The sequence below is a fragment of the Cyanistes caeruleus genome, chromosome 8, assembly GCF_971803275.1.
Source record: "Cyanistes caeruleus chromosome 8, bCyaCae1.hap1.1, whole genome shotgun sequence".
In the NCBI taxonomy this organism is placed as follows: Eukaryota; Metazoa; Chordata; class Aves; order Passeriformes; family Paridae; genus Cyanistes; species Cyanistes caeruleus.
Window position 1 is genome coordinate 29,848,781 of NC_141708.1, and position 20,184 is coordinate 29,868,964.

Sequence of the window (20,184 nt, forward strand, 5' to 3'; positions counted from 1 at the left end):
GCTAGGCCATGCAAGCAGATGGCACCAAATGAGGACTTGGAGCAGGGTTAGGGGAAAGAGAGCTGCCCCTGCCTGTGCCAAGCTCTGGAGCCTCTTGTGAAGCTTTCCTGTCATTCAGTGATCCCACCTGCAGAACATGAGGAGCAATTCCCACCTGGCAGAGCTGTGCCCTGGTCCCTAGGTCTGCAGCATGCTTACAAGGGTTCTGCTGGAAGAACGGGAGAGTGTGTGGCAGGAGAGTCCTTTGTGTGCCCTGTAAGGGAGGCTGAACAGAGCACATCTCAAAGCCAGGCCTCTTCCATAACGCAGCAGGTTTTTTAGCCAGTTTGTGGAACTGTGTGTTTTGAAGTCTTAACTTTTCTAAGTATTCCCAGCCCACCACTGGCAGAAGGGACACAGGACCTTTTTACTCTAGAGGAACACTCTGAGAGCAAATCAGTCCTGTACAAATGCTCTCTGCCTCTTTAGAGCTGGATATGGTCCCTGAAAGAAGTGCTGCTTTTAGGAGATGTTTCTGGAGACCTGGGTTCAGGTTCCTGAGTCACTTTGGGTGAAAGGGTTTCTGCTGCTGTCCCAGAGCGCTAATAGTATCTGTATTGCAGAGAAGAGCTCTGGACTACAGACTGTGATCAGGACCTTTTGTTTTGACTGTGCTGTCAAATAAAGCAGATGGTACTTCCCTCAAACATCCAGGTAAATGCCTTCCTACAGGAGAGGTGCTTATTGGCAGCAAGCCCCCTCCTTCTATGTGTCTGCAGCATGACCTCCTGCTCCTCAAAGGAGTCTGGAGTAGGGAACGGGATTCCTGAGTCGAGAGCTGCCTTGTTACATACACATGGTATGGGAAGGTCTTTTACACTTAAATTGTGAAAACCCTAAAATATAAGTGGGAGCGTAAAACCAGCCCAGAATAAGAGAGGCCTTTATGCCCAAATGAAATAACAGTTCTGTTATCCCTAGTGAATGCAGTCCGTAAGAGTCATGCTGTATTTTTTGCTCCCACGGATGAATGTGTTTTCATCAGCAACGTACTGAGTTGTAAAATACGCATTCCCAGCTATCTACTGTGCTAAAGATTTCACAGAAAAGGCTTGAAGATGTTTTCTAATGCAAATCATACTGATCAGATTAATGACGTGCAGTGTCTCCTGTAATTATCAGCAGGAGTTTTTATAGTACATCTCCTGTTTCTCTCTAAGCCAGATATTTTATGTTAGGAGACAGCCAAGCAGGTGTTTGACTCACTCATGCCCTCCAGAATTCCTCAAATAACCTGTGGAAGTACTGGAGTGAAAACAGTCTCAGCATGTCAAAATTTTGAGATATCTCAGTTGCTGTAATTCTTTTAAGGCTGTCTCAATGTCTCTAAAATATAAATCTTTCCTAGTTGTTGGCAATGAGTAAGGAGTTGTGATGTACCGTATGCGGGTGTGCAATCAAGATGTATGACCTACCTGTGCTCCCTGTGACTCCCTGACTTGTAAGAGTTAATATTTCTTCTGAAAAATAATTATCTGCTTTAAACTATTATAACTACCTGACCTGTTTCCCTGAATATAAGTATTTCAACCATCTGCTGAGTCAGGCAATATAGCATTCTGTGCTTTCACGAGGCTGTGATGGTTGCTTAGACAACAGTGACATAATATTTAAGCATAATGGCTCTCAAGAAGATGCTGTCCTCTTCTCCCTGGATGACTTCTCTGGAAATGCAAATCCAGTATGCTCTTAAAAAACAAGAGGTAGATAAGAAGGGTTTGTGTCACCATCTTTCTTAACCATCTCCCCATTTTCTACTTGATAGGTAAAAGAATTTGCTTAGAAGTCTTGTAAGACATGCTAAAATTACAGGCTGATTAGATAACTATTTTTATAGAAGCAGCTAAAAAAGTGCATCTTTCTATAGTCAGTGTTTATTTTGATATTTAGACAGTATTGTGGCTGGGACCACTGACTGATTGGTCAGGGCCACCTGATAAATCTCATTCCTGAACAGAGTTGAAATCTGTGCTGGTTGTTTTCTCTTCTTGCTGTATCAGGAAAAGAGGTAATGAAAGACTTAGCTGTGCAATGGATACCTCATAAACGTATCACTTCAGAGCATAGCTAATACATGATGAGTTGATTTTGTATAGATAGAGATATATATGTGCATTGTTTGTGATGTGGGTGGTTCTTCGTGTTTACCCAGAGATATAATTATGAATGACATGAAGGTTATGCAGCAGATTTCTTTAATCTTCTAAAGGTTTGTTAGTCATGTGTCACCTTTTACCTGTTTTTTATTTTTACAACATTAATATTCCTTTGTCGTCTTGTTGAAGGTGTTTCTCTGGGAGGGCTGTGGCAGTAGATAGTGGTTGATAGTAAATGGGTGCAGGGACTGGCAAAGCTCTTCTGCAGGTCCCAGAGCAACTTTTGTTGTGACACAAGGCTTAACCAAAAAGGAGAAGGACCCTTTTGTCACCTTTTTTTCAGCTGTTGCTCAAAAAAAATCAAACCCAAACATCTCAGTAGTTTGGGGCCGAGTGCTTGGAAAGGTTGCTTAAGAATGTGTGAAAGCTTGGCAAGGCACACTGAAATTCCAGAGCTGGTGAGATAGTCTGGTAACCTCTGTTTGGGTGATGTGGCAGAAGGGCAGATGACCTCTTGTGTCAGCAGACTGCCAAGATGTGGGGAAGACAGCCCCACTGGAGCTGCCTGTGGCTCAGACTCCTCAGTAAGCAGACTGGAGGCACCCTTGCCATGCCTTGCTGGGTGATGGTGTTTGTATGATGAGACACTGGGGGAGAAATGCCCCTGGAAGTTTAGTCCCACACTGGTGAGATCTATATTGGCAGAAGAGGACTGCAGTCTGATCTGCAGTATTTGAGGAGCTGGGAAGAATGTGGACAATTCAGCGGGAATTGGGTCAAAAGTGAGTGGTGAGGGAAGGGAGCCGATCTGTCCAGTCCTGCTGTGTGACAGGCAGGGCAATCCAAGGCATGCTCTGAAATGGTTCAGGTAATTTTTCCATTTCCCACCTTAAAATGAACTAGGCTGTGTTTCCTTTGTACCACTGTGGTGTTTGCTGGCAGTACAAGGGGAGGAGAGGAATTTGTGGGCCAGCCTTATGCCCTTAAGGATGTAGCTGCTGCAGGGGTGACCAGCTGTCCTTGGGGACAAAGCTGGTGTGGAGGTAAACCAGTGGCCCTGACAAGAGCCCATCACTTGTGGAGGGAGGTTTAGCCCAGAGCCCTTATTGCAGCACAGGGACAGTGTGGACTCCTTCTGTATTTTGTGTTTATGCTGGGCTGCTCCCTGATGCCATCCTGGGCAAGCCCTTGCACTCTGTGGCTGTATTTGGAATCTTGGTGGCATTTTGCAAAGGGCTGGAGCGGGGCATAGAGTGGTCTTTTTGCTGTGTCTTTCTTTCCCTGGCCCCTCACATCAATGTGGGGATGCTGAACACCCCATGTTCCCGTGGCTGGATGTGGTGCTGCTACAGGAAACTCATGGCTGAGGTGTGCTTTCCCCAGGTCCCCAGAAAGTCCCCTGCTCCTGCCTCTGCAGTTTGCCCTCCAGAACAGCCTGGGCCGAGCGCACCAGTATTGCTTTACCCTTGATGAAGTAGGGCCATTTTTTGGTTGGTTTTTGGTTGTTTTTCTTTTGTTTTTGCGTTTGTGTTTTTTTTTTTAATTCAGGGTTGGTTTTTTTTTCCTCCTGTGTACACATCATGCTTGTGTGTGCGGAGGTTGTATTCTCAAAAACAAGTTTATTCATTGATGATGTAATAGTGATTGTACTTTTCTTTTGGTTAATAAATTGTCTGCTCAGCTTATTTTGTATGCCAGCCAAAATTAGTCATACCAGTTCTTGGAAAGGATATGAAGAAACTAGTAATTGAAATCATAATCATTTGATCATGAGAACTCTTTGGAAAATAATATTTTAACCAGAAGCATGTTGGATCTCCAAGTCAGGTTTTTGTTGGGTTTTTTTGCTTTTTTTTAACTGCTGCTAAGTAGATTTCTCTGGTATGGAATATTAGAAATTGTGTAGTAGCTGGTGATGAAATTCAACATCCTAAGAGAGGACTTCATCCAGAAATTGCTGAGACTGTCTGTAGGCAGGCTGATATTTATATATATGTATTAATTTTTTTTCCATCCTGACATTTAATAATCACCATGTAATAGCTATAAAATGCATAGCAACTACAGCTTTTTTATTTCAAGTGGATGGTGTAATGAAATTGGGTGAATCCATCTATTGAAATTCTACTTTGTAGTACCCAGTGCTTGTTTACAAAGTATTGACATTTGTCATAAGCAGAGATTTGAAGCATCACTGTTATTGTTTGTTGTTTGGTAGAGGCTCTTATGCTGTGCAACGATGAAGGAAAATATTTTATTACAAGCTTGCTTAGCATATAAACATGCTGTTCACTTCTGACCAAGTATTTGTTGTTGCACTAAATGTAATGAAGGTGTCTGCTTATAAAAGGTTTTGTATTATATAAGGAAGAGTGAAATATCAGATCTGGTTTTTTACTAGAATTTACTAGGTTTTGTGTTGTGTGCAACTTGTCACAATAAAGCTTTTTTTTTTTTTTCCTTTTTTCCATTGAGCAGTATTTATTTCCTGAGGAATGTGTTCAGTGGACAAAACAACACACAGAGAGAATCAATTGTGCTTTTTCCTTTGTTTAATAACCCAAATAATTTCTCTCCGCTTTGCAAATACTTATGTTTATTTAAGAGAAAAATTTGATTCTGGTTCATTTATTTCAAGACTCTGTAACCTTATTAAGTGTCAGAAATGTGTGGTGTGCAAGGTGGTGTAAAGCCAGCTCTTGTTACAACATGAATTATTTCTGCTGTTTTAACCAAAAAATCTGGAGTGTATCTTGCTGGATATGTATGTATATTTGTTTATTTTTTGAGGCTTTCTTGATCCCTTGCTCACTGGAGTCAGCTGTAAAATATTCTGCTTATTCACCATGACTGAGAGGAGTTGATTGTTTCCTGGAAGGTTAAAATCCACCAATTAGGACTGTTTAATTTGAGTGTATGTTCTGGAGGCTAAACTAAGTTTAAGTGCTCTTCTTAGAATGTATGTTTTAGAAGGGGGGAAAAAAATTACTGTTCTGATCTTGAAAAAGGTTTTAAGAAACATGAGAATGTGCAAGTTTCTTTTAGTGGGAAGCACATTTATGTAGTATTTCTTTTGGGATTACATCACAGTTTTATTTAATTTTAAGGACAAAAGTTAAATTCAGTATTTGTGTATAAGCCAAGGGAAAATGTACCATAAACATAGGAATTTTCTGGTGAGTCAGAGTTCCAAGAATGTGAGATTTACTTAGTCCATTTATTTTAGGACAAACTATAACCATTAGTCACCCAGCCATGAATTTTTATATTTGGAACTAATTGTACCTAAAAAGCAAACTTTCCCTCAGGCTTTGGGTTATACAAAATGTGATTTGGCAACCTGCATTTCAAATGCCTTTTAGGATCATTTCCTGGCTCTAGAAATTGTCTTTAGATCATGTATATTTGCTTCAAATAAACAACTAATATTTCCACTTAGGTGTCAAGAGGAATAAATTAAGCACTAACTATTCTGTGATGCAGAAAAATTACTTTTTAGGCTTTTGCAGGAGTCAGTGCAGGTTGATATTACTGGTTTCTCAGTCATCAGGGAGCCCAGAGTGACATGTTGTATTCTCATCTGATCACTTCTTGCAGGATGAAGTTATTGCTGTTTCAGAAAAAGTTACTGTGAAGCTTGAGGACTTGGCAAAATGGGCACAGTCCGATTTCTCCAAGTGGAAGTGTGGTTTCCGGGCTGAGCCGGTCCAGCCCATGGATGTGGGGAAGAATGGGCAGAAAGAGGCCTTGACAAGATACAGACAATCCACACTGAACAGTGGCTTGAACTTCAAAGATATTCTGAAGGAAAAGGCTGACCTTGGTGAGTATCCCTTACTTTCTTTTGTGGGAAGGGGCCTGTGTGAGAGTATCTTTTGAAGACAGATGAGCCTGATTCTGCCATGCCATTGCAGATTCCCAAGGGTATTTCTGAGCCTGGGACAGATGTGTGGCCATGAGATACCTGTGTGGGATGAGTGGTGGTAGTGAGCTCATGTCAAGCTCCTTGCAGACTGGTGTGGGGTAACACTCTGATACCTGTTTACCCTGAGCACTGCAGCTCAAACCCTGAAGATGCGCTTTCGAATAGTTGTCACAGGCTCTCCCTGGGGCTCTGCAGGCTGGGGGATCAGGTCAGAGCTGTATCCTGTGGGGAGAGAAGGCTGATATGTCTTCCTGAGGCCTCCTGTTACAGGCAGGGATGAGCAAAGGCCTTTCAGTTTCCATGTCCCATCTTACAGAAGCTCAGAGGTGCTTACCCTGACTCTGTACAGTTGGCTCTGTGTCTTGTTCAATAGGGATGTGTCCCTTCCATAGTGTTTCCTTGTCAGCTTTATGTTTCTATAGGGCTCTGTGAAAACTCTTGTCTCCACACACAGACCTGTGCTTTCTTCCTGTTTGTTTTCAGAAAGGGAGTTGATAGCTCTGCTTCAACTTCAGATGGTTGCAGAGAGGTTTGCAGCTGTGGGACTCCTTTGTTGCATAGACACTCACACCTGTAGTACCTGTGGTGGATTCCCAGGTCCAAGGGAGATGGGTCTCTTGTTGGTAAACATGCATATTTGTGGTATTTGGACCTTGGATGTGTAACAGCTGTCAGAGATGGCACTTTGAAGTGCATACCAGGGACATTTTTCTCTTCTGCCAAGTTTTTATTAAATGTTCCATGTTTGAAGAGCATCAGGTTTAGGCCATAATGTGTGAAAAGGTAAGAAATTAAAAGCTAAACCTTATGCATTTGAGGACATGCTTTTGTACCTATGTGAACAGGAGTGCAGGGCCAAGTTCAGTTTTATAGTGTTGTGACTAGGTTGGCATCAAAGCCAAATTACATGAAGCTGAAGATCTCTCTTGGAAGATTTATCTTCTGCGTCTCATTTTTCTGATCTTGTCAAACGGTGAAGTGATTTTGTCAGTCTCACATTTTACCATTACCTATGTAGGTTGCAAGATTAAGGTACAATTGGAAGTTGATCTTATTTTTCATTACATGTCCAGGAATAAAAATAAGCCATGCAATTCTTTCTCTCCTTGCTTTTCTCTGTGGTTTGTTTTAGTTCATAATTACATGCGGTATTTTTCTCTGCTGTTGCCCTGGTATCTTCTTTACACACTACATTTATTTGCATTTGTTTGCTGTGTCAGAAGAATCTTAATGTTTTTCAGACAGAACTTTTGTGTGCTAATGTTTTCTTATTTTTGTTTTCAACAAAACCCAACAACACAAAACCCTTGTGGTAAGTTAAGAAATTGCTGTTATCTACCCAAGGAGTTAGGGAAAATTATCTTTAAGCCCAAAGCTTATAGTTGGATGTTAAGCCTTTCAACATAGGGGTTATACTGAAAATGCTCATGGAATGCAAACCTATATGATACAATTTTGATAACCCCTCATTCTGATGTTGCTGATTCTCAGTTGCCAGTGGCTCTGGCTTTGTTGTTGGGTTGGGTTTTCTTTTCATTAGAAAAGGAAATTTTAGCTAATGTTTGGTTATGACTGCTTTTATCTTCATAATGACTGGTTGACAGAAGTGAAATCACGAAGACCTATAGCTGACTAGATACATTGATATAGACAATTGATCCAGCCTATTAAGGGAATCAAAGAAATTTCCTAAATCTAGTACTGAGATGATTTTTTTACCATTTGAAAGAGCCAAGAATTTAATCGTGTTTTGCTTCCTGGATCAGACATGAAAACTCAGATGCGTGGTGACATTTGAAGCTTGTGGAGCAGCCCTAGTTGGTGTCCTGTAGGCAATCCATGAGCTCTGGTGTTTGTCTCATCTATGGTGTTTAGCACCCATGAGAAGAAGACGACTTACTTCTCTCATTTAGTGTGGTTGGTTAGGGTTGACATTGCTCTGGGAGTTGTTACGTCTCTAGCTGGAGGCAAAGGCAGGAGCATGATGTGCAGTGTCTGAGGTGTTTGAGCTGCTGGTGTTGTCTCTTCTCCGCTGTCAAATGGCAGCTTTACTGCCTATTAGGATGTGTGCCCACAGACCTTTTCCAATACTCAGTGTCTCACCAACAGAGCAGCACTCAGCTGCAGTGATCACAAGATTAATTAGCAGTAATTTCTGCAGCAGGTCTCCAGCACAATGGAATGGGGTAGTCTTTCCTCTTAAAATAGGGAAAATAGGGTTGTATTGTGTAAAAAGAGCACAGTGCACTGTCATGCAAACGTCCCTCATGTGATGCTGGTGTTTAAACCTGGCTGTAGATGAGAAAGTTTCCAGGTGTTGAAAAGGCCTAGATAAACAACATCTCCTGGACCCCTTTTTTCCTATGAAATGGCATGTTTCCATTACAGAAAAATGCCATAAAAGTGAGTAGATTCTGCAGCTTTTCCTACTAGATGTTTTTGAATCAAGCTCTAGAAGGTAATAGGAAATTATATCCCTACAAAAGAGCTCAAAAAAGCTTTACAGAAGAAATAAAATCAGTTTTCACACACTATCCAGGAGTGGTGAGGAGTGAAATAACCTGGATTAAATGAAAACATGGCTGATACAGAACCAGAGAAGTGTCACTGTGCAGACATACTTAAACACACCACTGGGAGTAGGGCAGCTTCAAACAACAACAGGCAAAGTGAGGCCTTGTGAGCAATATGTTCAGTGGCTTAGCCAAAACTAAGGCAACACCTAGTTAATCCACAATCTGTAGAAACCATGAATTTATAACTGAAATTTGACCATAATTCAAACAAGGTAGTTCAATCTCCTTTTTGTTTCTCTCTTTCTTCTCTTTTGTTCTCTTTCCCCTCTTTTCCCTGTTTTTTTCTTCTTTCTTTTCTCTTTGCCCTTCTTTTCTGCAGAAACTGTTTGGTTTATTTTTTCTGTAAAATGCTGTTGTTCTTATCACTAGTGAATTATGCAGAGCTTTTCCTTAGGACTGTATTAAATAAAATATCTCACAATAGCATTTTTTTTGTGTGAGCCTCAAGATTTCAGCCTGAAAAATGATTTTAAAGAATTATTTCTTTCTGCCTGTTGAGATATTTGTTATACATTCTGTTCCTTTCTACAAGTATGTCAATACTGAATGCTTGCAGTTTATGCCTTAAGACTATTTATAGCTTTCTGAATATTTCTTTCAAATGTTGAGGAAAAATAAAGAGTAACAACAATGCAGCATATAAAAATAGAGTTGCTCAGGAATGTATTATTCATAATGAACATGAGAACCTGTTTTTCCAGAAGAATTGGTCTGATAAAATCATTCACTACTGAGGCCGCTAGTTATTTATTTTTGTCTTTAGAATTATTTAGGGAATTTTTCTTTGTAATAAATGGACTTGTATACCCATATTTGGTAAACCAGTGGGAAGTCACCAAATGAGGAATTACTCATTTTACAAAATGCTTAACAACTAAGCAATGTAAACACTATCAGTTAAATATGGCAAAGTTGCATATTTGTATTCCTTGGGCTATAGTTTGAAAACAATTCAAATTATTTTATATAACATTGCTTCTTAGAGACTTCCTTTAAGTGAAGTATGAAAGCTGCAGTGTGAGCTTTATTGGCCTATAAATATGTCATTATAGTTGGACTACATTTATATGCTTTGGATTGTTGTTTAAGCCAGGAGAATATGTCTCTACAGGTTGACTTTTTATTGAAACCCTTTGAGGCATACAACAGAATGTATTTTAGGCCAAGGTTATTAAAACAGCATTTTCATTTTTGCAGCAGACTCATTGTCAATTATGCTGCCACAAACTGTCTGTGGATAGGCAGTTATGAATGGTTTAATCTCTAAATGTGTCTTTAGAAAAAGAAATAAAAGATAGAGGAGTCAGAGCTGAAATTGAGAGAAGAGGCTGAGGGAAAAATGACTGAATTTAGTGCTCACCAGCTCTGTTGGTTTGGATTAGGTGGGGCTAGGGAGCTGCCTGGGTTTAGCCATGTAACAAAAGGCCTATGCTGGGCCAGGGAGATGGGAGCTGCTGCTACAGCGAGGCAGTCTGCAGCCCTCTGGCTCTGTCATAACAGAGGTCTGGGTTTGGTCCCCAAGCTGGCATTGCCACTCTTTTTATCCATTCTGTGTGACTATCATGCCAAAATGGGCGATTAAGGTTCCTGCACTGGCAGTGTTAGTAATGGGATGAGCAAGTTCTGGTGAACTGAAGGGGTTTTGCTGCACTTATTGTTTGTTCAGTTCCAGTGAGGGGAAACCCAGAGAAAATTTAGCAATCAGTCCTGTCCTGCCTTTCATTTCCCACAGTCATGCATTTGAGGGTATAAAATCTGGATCTTTGTTCCCTGTGAAACCCAGGGAAATCAACTACTGCTCCCAGCTGAAGTGTATATTTTAGTAGTCATGCTTTTCTAGTCTGTAGGTGGTTTCCCAGCAGTTGTTTCCTACTTCTTTTGTAGTAACTCCTTTGAACTCTCCAGAGGAGCTTGCTGGGCAGAGCTGGGTACTGCAGGACTGGGTCACCCTCTTGGTTTCTCATCTTTACCAGTCTCATCATTTGCATGTCTTCACTTGGAAGATTGCAGTTCCTTACTAGATCTTGTGTTGCCACACAAATTGGCAAGTCCACAGCAGACTGCAGTGAGTTTGGAAGGCTAGGCAGAGCAGGAATGAGCTGTCTTTCTGGAAGATGCCAATTGCACAGTCACGGACCCCACTGGGCACTGCATGCACTCTTGCATGGCCCTTCCAATTTAACTTGCCAGTGGCCTTCCAGCAGGTCTGACTTCACCAGATGAAGATTATCAAGTTATAATGTAGTCAAACTGTGACACAATCAAAACTGATAGTCTGCAGCTGTAGCACGTTCAGACAATTGCAGTGACTTCTGGTCTGACACTGACTCTCCTTTTTTCATTGTTTGTTGTATGCTGTTCAGTTCAGGCTCACCTGCATCACTTGATGCGATAATTTTCTGACCAACTAATTGGCTATTAAGAGTACAGCCACTGTGTATACTTTGTGCCTAAGTCTTGCTTCTCTTCCCTTCCCATTCTCTCTCTGTACTCTTTGCCTCTTCTTGTGCCTTCCTGTCCCCTTTGTCCTAACTGAATGCCATTCTGATCTTGATAAAGCTTCTGTAAGTGTCCCATTATCCCATTTTCCCCTCTCTGCCCTTGTGTACTGTATGTTGTTTTTTGTCTTGTGTGTCAGACTGACCTCTCTAACTCATTTTAATCAGCCCAATTGATACTGTTCTTTTGCCATAGATGAGGCTAATACATGACAGCTCCATGGAGCCTGAATGGAGAAGGATGGCTCCCTTGGGAAAAAAAGAGGCTGTGGCCTGTCTTTTTCTTCTGTGTTTGTGCAGCTTATAGCACACGCCAGCACTACTGCCACAGGACAAGAATACCAGCAGTCTGTGGAGCAGGAAGCTCTGTTGGGATGTCTATTCAGAGAGGCTGTGAAGCAGCAAGGCTTAATTTGATTTAACAATTGCTTTTGGTTTAATTACTGCTTACCTTTGGTGTTAACATGTTTGGGATCAGAGATAACCTGAGATGCTGAACTGACAGACAGAGATAAATATTTGTTTTATTATTGGTCAACCAGTTAGTTTAACAAATACTTGTTGGCTTCAGTTGTTGCTGAAAGTTGGCTGCTGAAAGGTGATGCAGTTGTTAAATTCAGTATCCTTCAGTAACTCAGTCCTGGGGATGACCTTATCTTCAGTAGCATTTTGGGGTCCTCCCTCCTCAGGTACCCCTCTCTCTTGAGCCACTGTTGCTTTCCTCTACATCTTCCTTCACGTCCCTGGAAAGAGGTTGGTGGGGTCCTTCTGAGGTTGTCTGTCCTTCTTGAGGCCATCTGTTTGCTTGAGCAGTGCTGGGATGTTTTAAGTGCTGTTAATTTCTCCCTTTCCCTGGGGAGAGCCTACTTCATTAGAAAAGAAAGCATATGATGATGACAAAAATGTTTTACTATGCAGCACTGGCTATGGAAGCCTTTCAGTCACCACTGGATTGTGTTGAGCCTCATCTATTTGTGATTCTTGAAAGAGGTTTTAATGCTGCACACCTCAAACTTCAAGCATGCCTTATCAAAGAGATCTGGATTTCTTATCAGGCTTTGACCAGAACTATAACTATATACCAGAACCTTTGAGCTTTTATAAAAAGGGAGTGAAATTGAGGATGTGAGTATTTTGTTTTTTGAAATGTGGAAGGTATGCCAAGAAATGTAAACAAAATCCCAGGTAACTTCCCTCTTGGTAGCCCCTAACTCACAGTGGCTGTTGACCACCCACCCTGTTCTTGTAGCAGGAAGAAGCTAACATGATTATCAGAATTGAGCTGATAGCAGTTGTCACTGTGTCAGCATTTTCAATTATGTATTGGTATGACAGGGCACTTTGCCATTTGTGTAGAGCACAGCCATTTGCAATTGCAGTTCTGGTCTATTCAGAAACATCAGAGAAGGAATCACAACTGCAAACCAAGAGGAGAAAGAGTTAAATTTTACTGCCAGTGAAGCTAGAGAACTGCCCTGCATTCTCTTAAAATTGAAGATGCAGCAGTTTGCAATATCAATAAGAATTTTGTTGCAGCTTCTGGCTGGAACAGGATAGCCTACATAATTACAAAATAAATAGATAAAAAAATAAAGACCATTCACAGCCAGTGTCAAAGCAGCCAGTGTGGGACAGTGTCCCTTTAAAAATGTTTGATGGCTTTTTTAATTTTTGTCTGTTTTTAGCACCAGGATTGACCTTGCCAGGCTGTGTAATAACCCACATGTGTCTGCTCTCCAGGATTTTTTCCCTTCTAGTCACTCTTGAATCTTGTATTTAATTCTTACTGGCCATGGGTTTTTGTTCCAGTAACTGGAAATGTGTGTGTCCTGGTGCAGTGCTGCTGAGCTCTGAATCTGACATTATCTCAGTGTATACTTTTTGGGGGGGATTTTTTTTCCTTTTTCTTTATTTTTTTTAAATCATTGTTTTAGAGGCTGCTGTTTTCCTCCTCAGCCTTCTCTCTATCTTCCATCCTGCCCATACTGTTTCTGGGTCCCACGGGGACCCAGTTTGGGATGATTTGTGTTGCTGCGCTTCCCTTGCCCAAAACCATGGAGGGAGGTGATCAGTGGTCTCCTCTGTGTGCCATGATTGCTGGTTAGATGTGATGATCCCCCATAGATCACTGATGCCTTTTTCCTGTGTTACATCCTTTCCACACAGCCAGTCAAAAATTTGCTGAGTACTAAAATCTGTAAACCCAACATTTTATGTAATGTTGTGGTATGATTGGGTGGGCACCAAGGACACCCTCTTTTTCCTGTCTGGCTGCTTTCCTGTGCTGTAATTCTGTGCTGCTGTAGCCCAGGACTTAGAGTCTTGCAGTCATCTTTGACTCCAAGTGCTGCGTTAATCAAGTTGGAGCTGTCTTCATACTAGCCCATGAAACATGCTGGCTTGTGACCTTTGTGGCCGTGCTGAGATGCTCAGGCTTTTCTGTGTGTTCTCTTGATACCATGGCCAGATCTGGGTGTCATTTCCTGTGTAAGGAGAAGAAGAAAAGTCAGAGCAAATTTATTCACCACCTCCCTTCCAAGTCTTCTTGAGTTGCTCTTTATTACTCCCATGCTCAGAAAGACAACTGGCCCTTTGTTTATATGCACAGTGTGATGTGTCTGGCTTCTCATTACCTGTTTTTCTAAGTATCCTAGTCTGGTTCTGACTGTGTTGTTGTAGAAAGGCCAGTACTTTTTCTCTGAGACACAATATTTATTTGTAGATGACCTGTCTTGTGTTATGGGAGGTTGTCAAAGAGAGCATCCTTCGTGCGTCTGAACTTGAAGATGAAGACTTGCATTTTATTCCTTTTCTCTTCTTTTTGTGAAATCGTTTGGTAGGACAGAGGCACACAGGAGCAACAGCTGTCAGTGAATGGCCATGTCAGCATTTATGGAGATCTCAGCAACAGCAGGTGATGATGGCTCCTCAGCTTGCCAAGGTGGACCTTTGCTTGGGCAAGCAAGGGAAAGTCAGAGGTGGGAACAGTAGAAAGAAAACGAAGTTGTTGGACAAGATAATGGGAAGGGGCTTGGCTACAACAGCTGAGTGGGCAGTAGCAAATGTGCCTTCCCAGCACAGGGATCTCCTCCAGCACTATGTATCACCTTTGTGAGCCCCAAGCAGGGCTCTGTGGGTACACAGCAGAAGACTATAGTTCTGGCAGGTTTACCTTTGTTAGTTGAGTTTTAAGACTCTCAGTATCAGTTCTGACATCTTAATCCCTTTTGGTTAATTTGGGTCATGCTTTTCTTTGCTGACTTGGTGATCCTTGTGGGATGAGAGCATTGATAGATGAGGGTGTTTGGGAAGGAAAGGGTTAAACCTAGTGTACAAATTGGAGTGAAACTTCTGGGAGTGGGTGATAAAGAAACATATATTTAAAAACTGTAACAGCATGAATTGTAACTTACTGGTTAAGTTTTGTTTTAGAGAAGGTTGTGCCATAACCTTTATTTACTTAATTTAGTAAAACCTGTACCATGTAAAGTAAGTTCTTCCTTAATTTTACTGCTAATAATAATTTGCATGTAAAAATGAATCCTCAGCACTGTAAACCTTCAGCTTGGGTCTATCTTGCTCTATAACATTGTGAAGAGCAAGTAGTTAATGGCATAAAGAAGCTTTTGTTAGTGATAGGTAATGTGTATGATTTTAGCAGGAGTATATTTTAGCAGCTTGTAAAAAATCAAGGTGATTTTTTACATCTGTGCACTGCTGCATAGTTGATATATGTAGAAGCTGAAAGTCAAAATAAGCTTCTAAGAGAGCCCACATTTGATTTTCCTAAACATTTAAATATATGTATCACACCCTCATTTTAAGATGCCGGTTAATGACTTTATGAACATGTTGGCAGCCAGAGCATTATATGTGGTTTGAGAAATGTGTCTGGATATGCTTGGTAAGCAGTATTGTTCTGACAGTGTACTAAAGGCCATCTTCAATTTGACTGTGCTCTACTTTGTTATGCTGTGAAAGAAAAATATAATTCAGCAGAGCTGAATTGTGCTGTCGGCGGGAGACGCCACACTTCAGAATACAAATATTACTAGGGATAAATGAATCATTAGAAGAACAGTAGCATAAAATATCTGATAAATGAACTCCAGGAGTCTGTGCTGGAATAAATTTAGCATTCACGGACAGTACCATAACATGTGAAATAATAGTATCAGTTCTACATTCAGATGCCAAAAACATTTATGGACCCAGAATAATTGTGAATTACAAGGCTATAAATACATAGAGAGGATTTGGTGATATCATAATAAACCATGAGAAATTTGCTAGGCTGGTTTCTAATGTTACCAGAACCTTGAGATATATTTACAGCCTTGTTCACACTCCTGCAGTTTTAGGGGGCAATTCTCCTCTCACAACACGTTCATCATTCCCATTAGTGCCAAAGGGAGTTACGCATGTGTGTCATGAATGGAATAGATCCCCACACAATTCAAGGATCCTATAACGAACATCTCATTTAAGAAAAAGGTGGGAAACATTCACTCTCATCCTCCTCCAAGTTCCCCCACGTCCTGTTCTGCTCTTGTGATTGAGGCTAGTGAAGGGAATATAGGTGAAGGATGGCAAAGTTGATGCTGTGTTCCTGAACATTTTATCCACAGCTTTATAATTTTTTTCACTTTTTATTATTGAGAAACAAAACAACCAAAGCCCAGATATTCTGGTCCCAGGTTTCTTTAAAGTGCAGGCCAGTGCATTTTAAAAGCATGTTATAAATACCCAGGGGAAGTCTGGGATCGTAGGCCTGTCCTCCAAAAGGAGGTTTCATTGTTGCGATACCAGATCCATTCCTGATAAGAGCAGTTAATTAGGAAGTGGGGCTGAACTGGACATAGTATTCAAGAGCACGTTCAGCTTTCAGTATGTCCCACTGTCACCTGTTTCTAATTAAGCCTGGTGTCCCCTGCCTTGCTGAGTTGGGGTGGTGACAGTCTCTTGCAGGTACTTAGAGTCGTTCACACGTCCCAGTATTAGGTGAATTATAGCCCTGCAAGAGGGGAAGGTGCTTCAAGACCCTTCCCCTCCCAGCATGTCCCCGCAGCCAGCTATGCCATGTTACCCCCCTCATCCTTCTCATCAATCATTGGCAAAATACAGACATTCAGTGTGGTGCAGAGCAAGTCTGCTCAGTAATGCCATGTTCCTTAGTGCTGCAGGAGGTCTCTGGACTGACCAAGTGAGCTGCAGTCTTTCTGCTCATCCCTCTCCTGCCTGTACATCCAGCCATGCTGAAGGAGCATTTGTGGTATTCACAGTGGGAAGGGTCTGTGGCTTCATTTATGTCCTTCCACGTGGTTCTTGTTTTACTTTCAGTGTCTTGGTAGACTCGCCCTCTATCAGTAGATGAAACACATCCTTAAGATGTATTCCATCCTTGTCAGCTGATGAAGCAAAGGGAAGATAATTATAGGATCAAAAAAATAATAGCAGTGAAGTGGTCATCAGCAAGAGGGGTGTCCTTGGCAGCCTTGTAGGTGATTTGTAGGCTTTGGTGTATCAGTGATAGGTCTTCACCCAGTTAGTCGCTCAACCTTGCTTTGCTTTGGTCACTGCCAATTCATTTCATTGTCTTTCTCTCTTGAATTCAACTGTTTTTGCTGTGGCAAGGTCATGGGATTATTGATTATTTGTTTTTGTTAATTACTAGTGACTTGATATTCTTTGCAATATCTGTGTGAGCTCTTGTGGCAAACCCAGTAGACAGGGTATAATGCAATCTTAATGCATATTTTTCTCTTTAATTATTGTGAAACCACACTCTTCACTTTTCTTTCACACTGAGTATTTCCAAATTAAAAGCTTTGTGGGATGAAAAATTAAATGAGAGTTACTCTAAAAACCTATTCCAAGAGTCTCAAATGCTTCAGCTCCATCTTTATTTTTAGTTTTCTTACTGCCTCAATGACCCTTACTTGTGACAGTGTTTATCACTATACACTTCCAGTCTTGTTGCACAAAGAAAATGGATTAAAAAGTCCTTTTATACTTGTGTTTTTAGTCCTCTGTTCAGATACATAAAAATGTGGCCCTGCAAGTTCTGTGGTACAGTAAAAAAAATAAAAATAAATAAACCAACCCAAATAATTTTGGCAGTTCAAGTGCAGAAACTAAAAATAATTTAATCTGCAGTGTGAACATAGTTCCATATTTATACTAGCATCTGGCCTCAGGAATTGAATACTCCATTCTTTAAATAGCTTTACTCTGGCTCTTGAATATTTTGTGACTAGAACATTACCCTACAGTCATACACCTTGTTTACATATTTCTGTTAAAAGGCAAAAGAACTTACAGTACTTCAAAACATGGGTAAAAGCTCCCTCCTCCCTCCTTGCCTTGGAAAAGAGAAGTTAAAAAGAAAAAATGTGCAAGTGGTCTGAAAGTGCATTTTAAATTTAGTTCTCTCAGTTTGCTACTGGGTACGTATTTTACTGTCATTTGTATGAAAAACTGGAAGAAAAATTTTCCAAAGAAAATGTGTGCCTTTCCAGATGCCCAGCACTAGTCAAACACAGATTTTTGTACACTTTTTTTGTCTGTTTGTTTTTAATCTGGCAAGTGTCTTTGTCTTTAAAATCACTTTGCCTAGAGACAGTGGGTGTTTTTTGTTACCTGTGTGGCAGAAATAAAGATTCAGGTCCCTGCAGAGGAAAAATAGATAAGAATAATGATCTATTCAGAAAAAGAAAATCGTAATAATGTAATAAAAAGGTAACCACTATAAACAGGAGGCTAATGATTAGCTTCTTACAATCTTTAGGGACAAAGTATCTTTTTATAGTTTTATGATCCTTGCCCAGCCTGACTTTAGGAGGAATTGCATTTTCAGAATTATGTATTTGTAACTTCAGCTAAGCTTTGCAAATTTAATAGATCGCTATTTAGTGTCTGTTGGTGAATGTAAATCCAGCCTAATATTCTTCCTGCTATTTTTTCATTCACGTCTTGAGGTGAGCCCAGGAGCAGAAGAGAGAAGATCCCATTTTTAAACCTTAATTCAGAATCCCTTTGTCTGAGTCGCTAAAACAAAATCATAGTGGTTTGGCTAAAAAAGGCTTCATGTCCAAAGGGAACATTCCTTAAAATGCTGGCGCATTTCCCACAATGTTTCTTGAATGTGTTTTGTATGTTGTCTTTGTGCTATTGTAAAACATTGAAGATTAGATGCTGGTTTTGGTGTGTGGGAGGCTCCTGGTATTTCGATGGACAGTTTGAATGAAGGCAGGGGGCATGTCCTCGGGAGGTGCTCAGCCCCCTCAGCTGCCTGTGCTGCTCTTCCTGTGGAGGAGCCTTCCAGCTCAGGTAGGGAGAGCATTTCTCATTCTTGTGGTAACTCTTCCATATTGCAGCATGAGCTTAGGCTTGCTGCTGTGGTGTTCAGAAACGCCCTGCAGCAGCGTCAGAGACAGGGAAACCAGGCCTGTCTGCCTTTGTGAAAAAGTAGGTTGTTTTGTTTTTCCTACCCAGCTATTAGAGCCCTCGACAGGAAAGGGCCCCCAGAATAATCATCCCACTTGGATTTTGGGAGGTCAGTGCTCATTTTTGTACATTTCAGACTAGCACTGGGAACGTGAGTGCCAAGGCTGTACTCCAATGTAGTACTCCAGCTTTGATCCTCTCGTGATGGAGTGAGAAGGAGGTGGGTGCAAAGCTGGATGGGAGCAGGGGTGAGGATGGTTGGAGACAACAGTAAGGGCAGCTTCTCTACTTTGCCACTGGGATTTTTGTTAGCCTTCTCTGCAGGAAGGGTTGATGCTCATGTTTTACTTATTTTTCAGACCCGAGCCCTCTGACATGCGTATAGTAGATGCAAATGGTGCAGGATTTAGGCTTTGATGACTTCACATACTATGTGATTCTAAGGCATAAAACATTTGATTTATTGGGTAAAGCCTATTTAATATCTTAAAAGCACAGAGTAGGAGATCAGATGTGAGCATAGCAGCCTTAAAATATATTTCCTGACAACATACTTAAGAATGTTTAGGTCTATATGAAATATACAGGAAATGAGGCCAATTTTTTCCCTGCTGTTTTGATGGCAGGGTCTGCAGGGGAGACGGAAGGAGTGTGGACAGGAATTCATGTGTTTGATAATGTGAGCCTAGCATATTTGCACAAATGGAATAGGAACATTTTTCACCCTCTGCAGAAGAAACTATTAGTGAGAGACCGTGACTTATCACATATATCAACAAATCCGTGTAAGTAAACCTGAAAAGTGATTCCCTCTTGTGTATGTGTTTGGTGTTTGCACAAAGTCGTACCTCTGCCATTTCTGGTAGCTTAGGGAAGCACAGAGAGTTAATTCTTAACAACCAGAGATGAAGAGAGACTGCTGTCCTCTATCAGACCCTTTTTCCCTCATCACCTTGTAGATCAAGTCAGTCTACCAGTAAGAAAAGGTTTATCTACATTTACTGTGAAAATACTTGTTAAGTGTTCTAAATAGAGGACTTTCATGAACAGTGAAGCAGAAAAGCAGTTGCCAGAAGGACTTGTAATGATTTCTGATCATGCTAATGTTTGACCATTGTCTTCTGCTGCAAAATTAAATTTTCTCTTTTTTTTTCTCAAGAATGTCGATCTGCTAAGTGTATGGCTGGTTTTCTTAAGCACTTAATTTTTTACTTTTTAGGAGAACAATGCAATTAAAGTTCTTATACAAAGAGGAAGATTGTGCCAACAGCGCTTGGAAATGATATTGTCCAGGCTGTAAAAACATACTGAAAGCATTGTTTATACCTTGCTGGACATGTGGCAGATTTCCTACTTAGTCATGTAACACATCTTGAGCAGCAGATGTTTTCAGTTGGGCAAGTAATAAAAGTTTTGCAAATGTTTGTTTGGGTGAGTAGAAACTTGGAAAAAAACCTGTGGTTCAGTTTTCTCTAGTTATTACAGTGGTTTTGTCACTTATGCTTCTTATGGTTGTAGCACCTCCAGCGCCAGCACAAGCTCTCAGGAAACAAGCCCTCTTTACAGGTGGTGCAAGGAAGGCCTTAAGCTCAGTGGGGCTGGCA

The 20,184-nt window shown here is 41.0% G+C and overlaps 1 protein-coding gene across 7 annotated transcripts in view; it reads left to right on the forward strand.

The window, feature by feature from the left end:
* The window catches only part of ARID5B (AT-rich interaction domain 5B), a 119,542-nt gene that overhangs the window by 7,470 nt on the left and 91,888 nt on the right, over positions 1 to 20,184 (forward strand). For all 7 annotated transcript variants that reach the window (XM_086899784.1, XM_086899787.1, XM_086899788.1 and 4 more), the window contains one exon: positions 5,733 to 5,958. In XM_086899784.1, the coding sequence (XP_086755910.1) occupies positions 5,733 to 5,958 (226 nt within the window). The remainder of the gene's footprint in view (positions 1 to 5,732; positions 5,959 to 20,184) is intronic.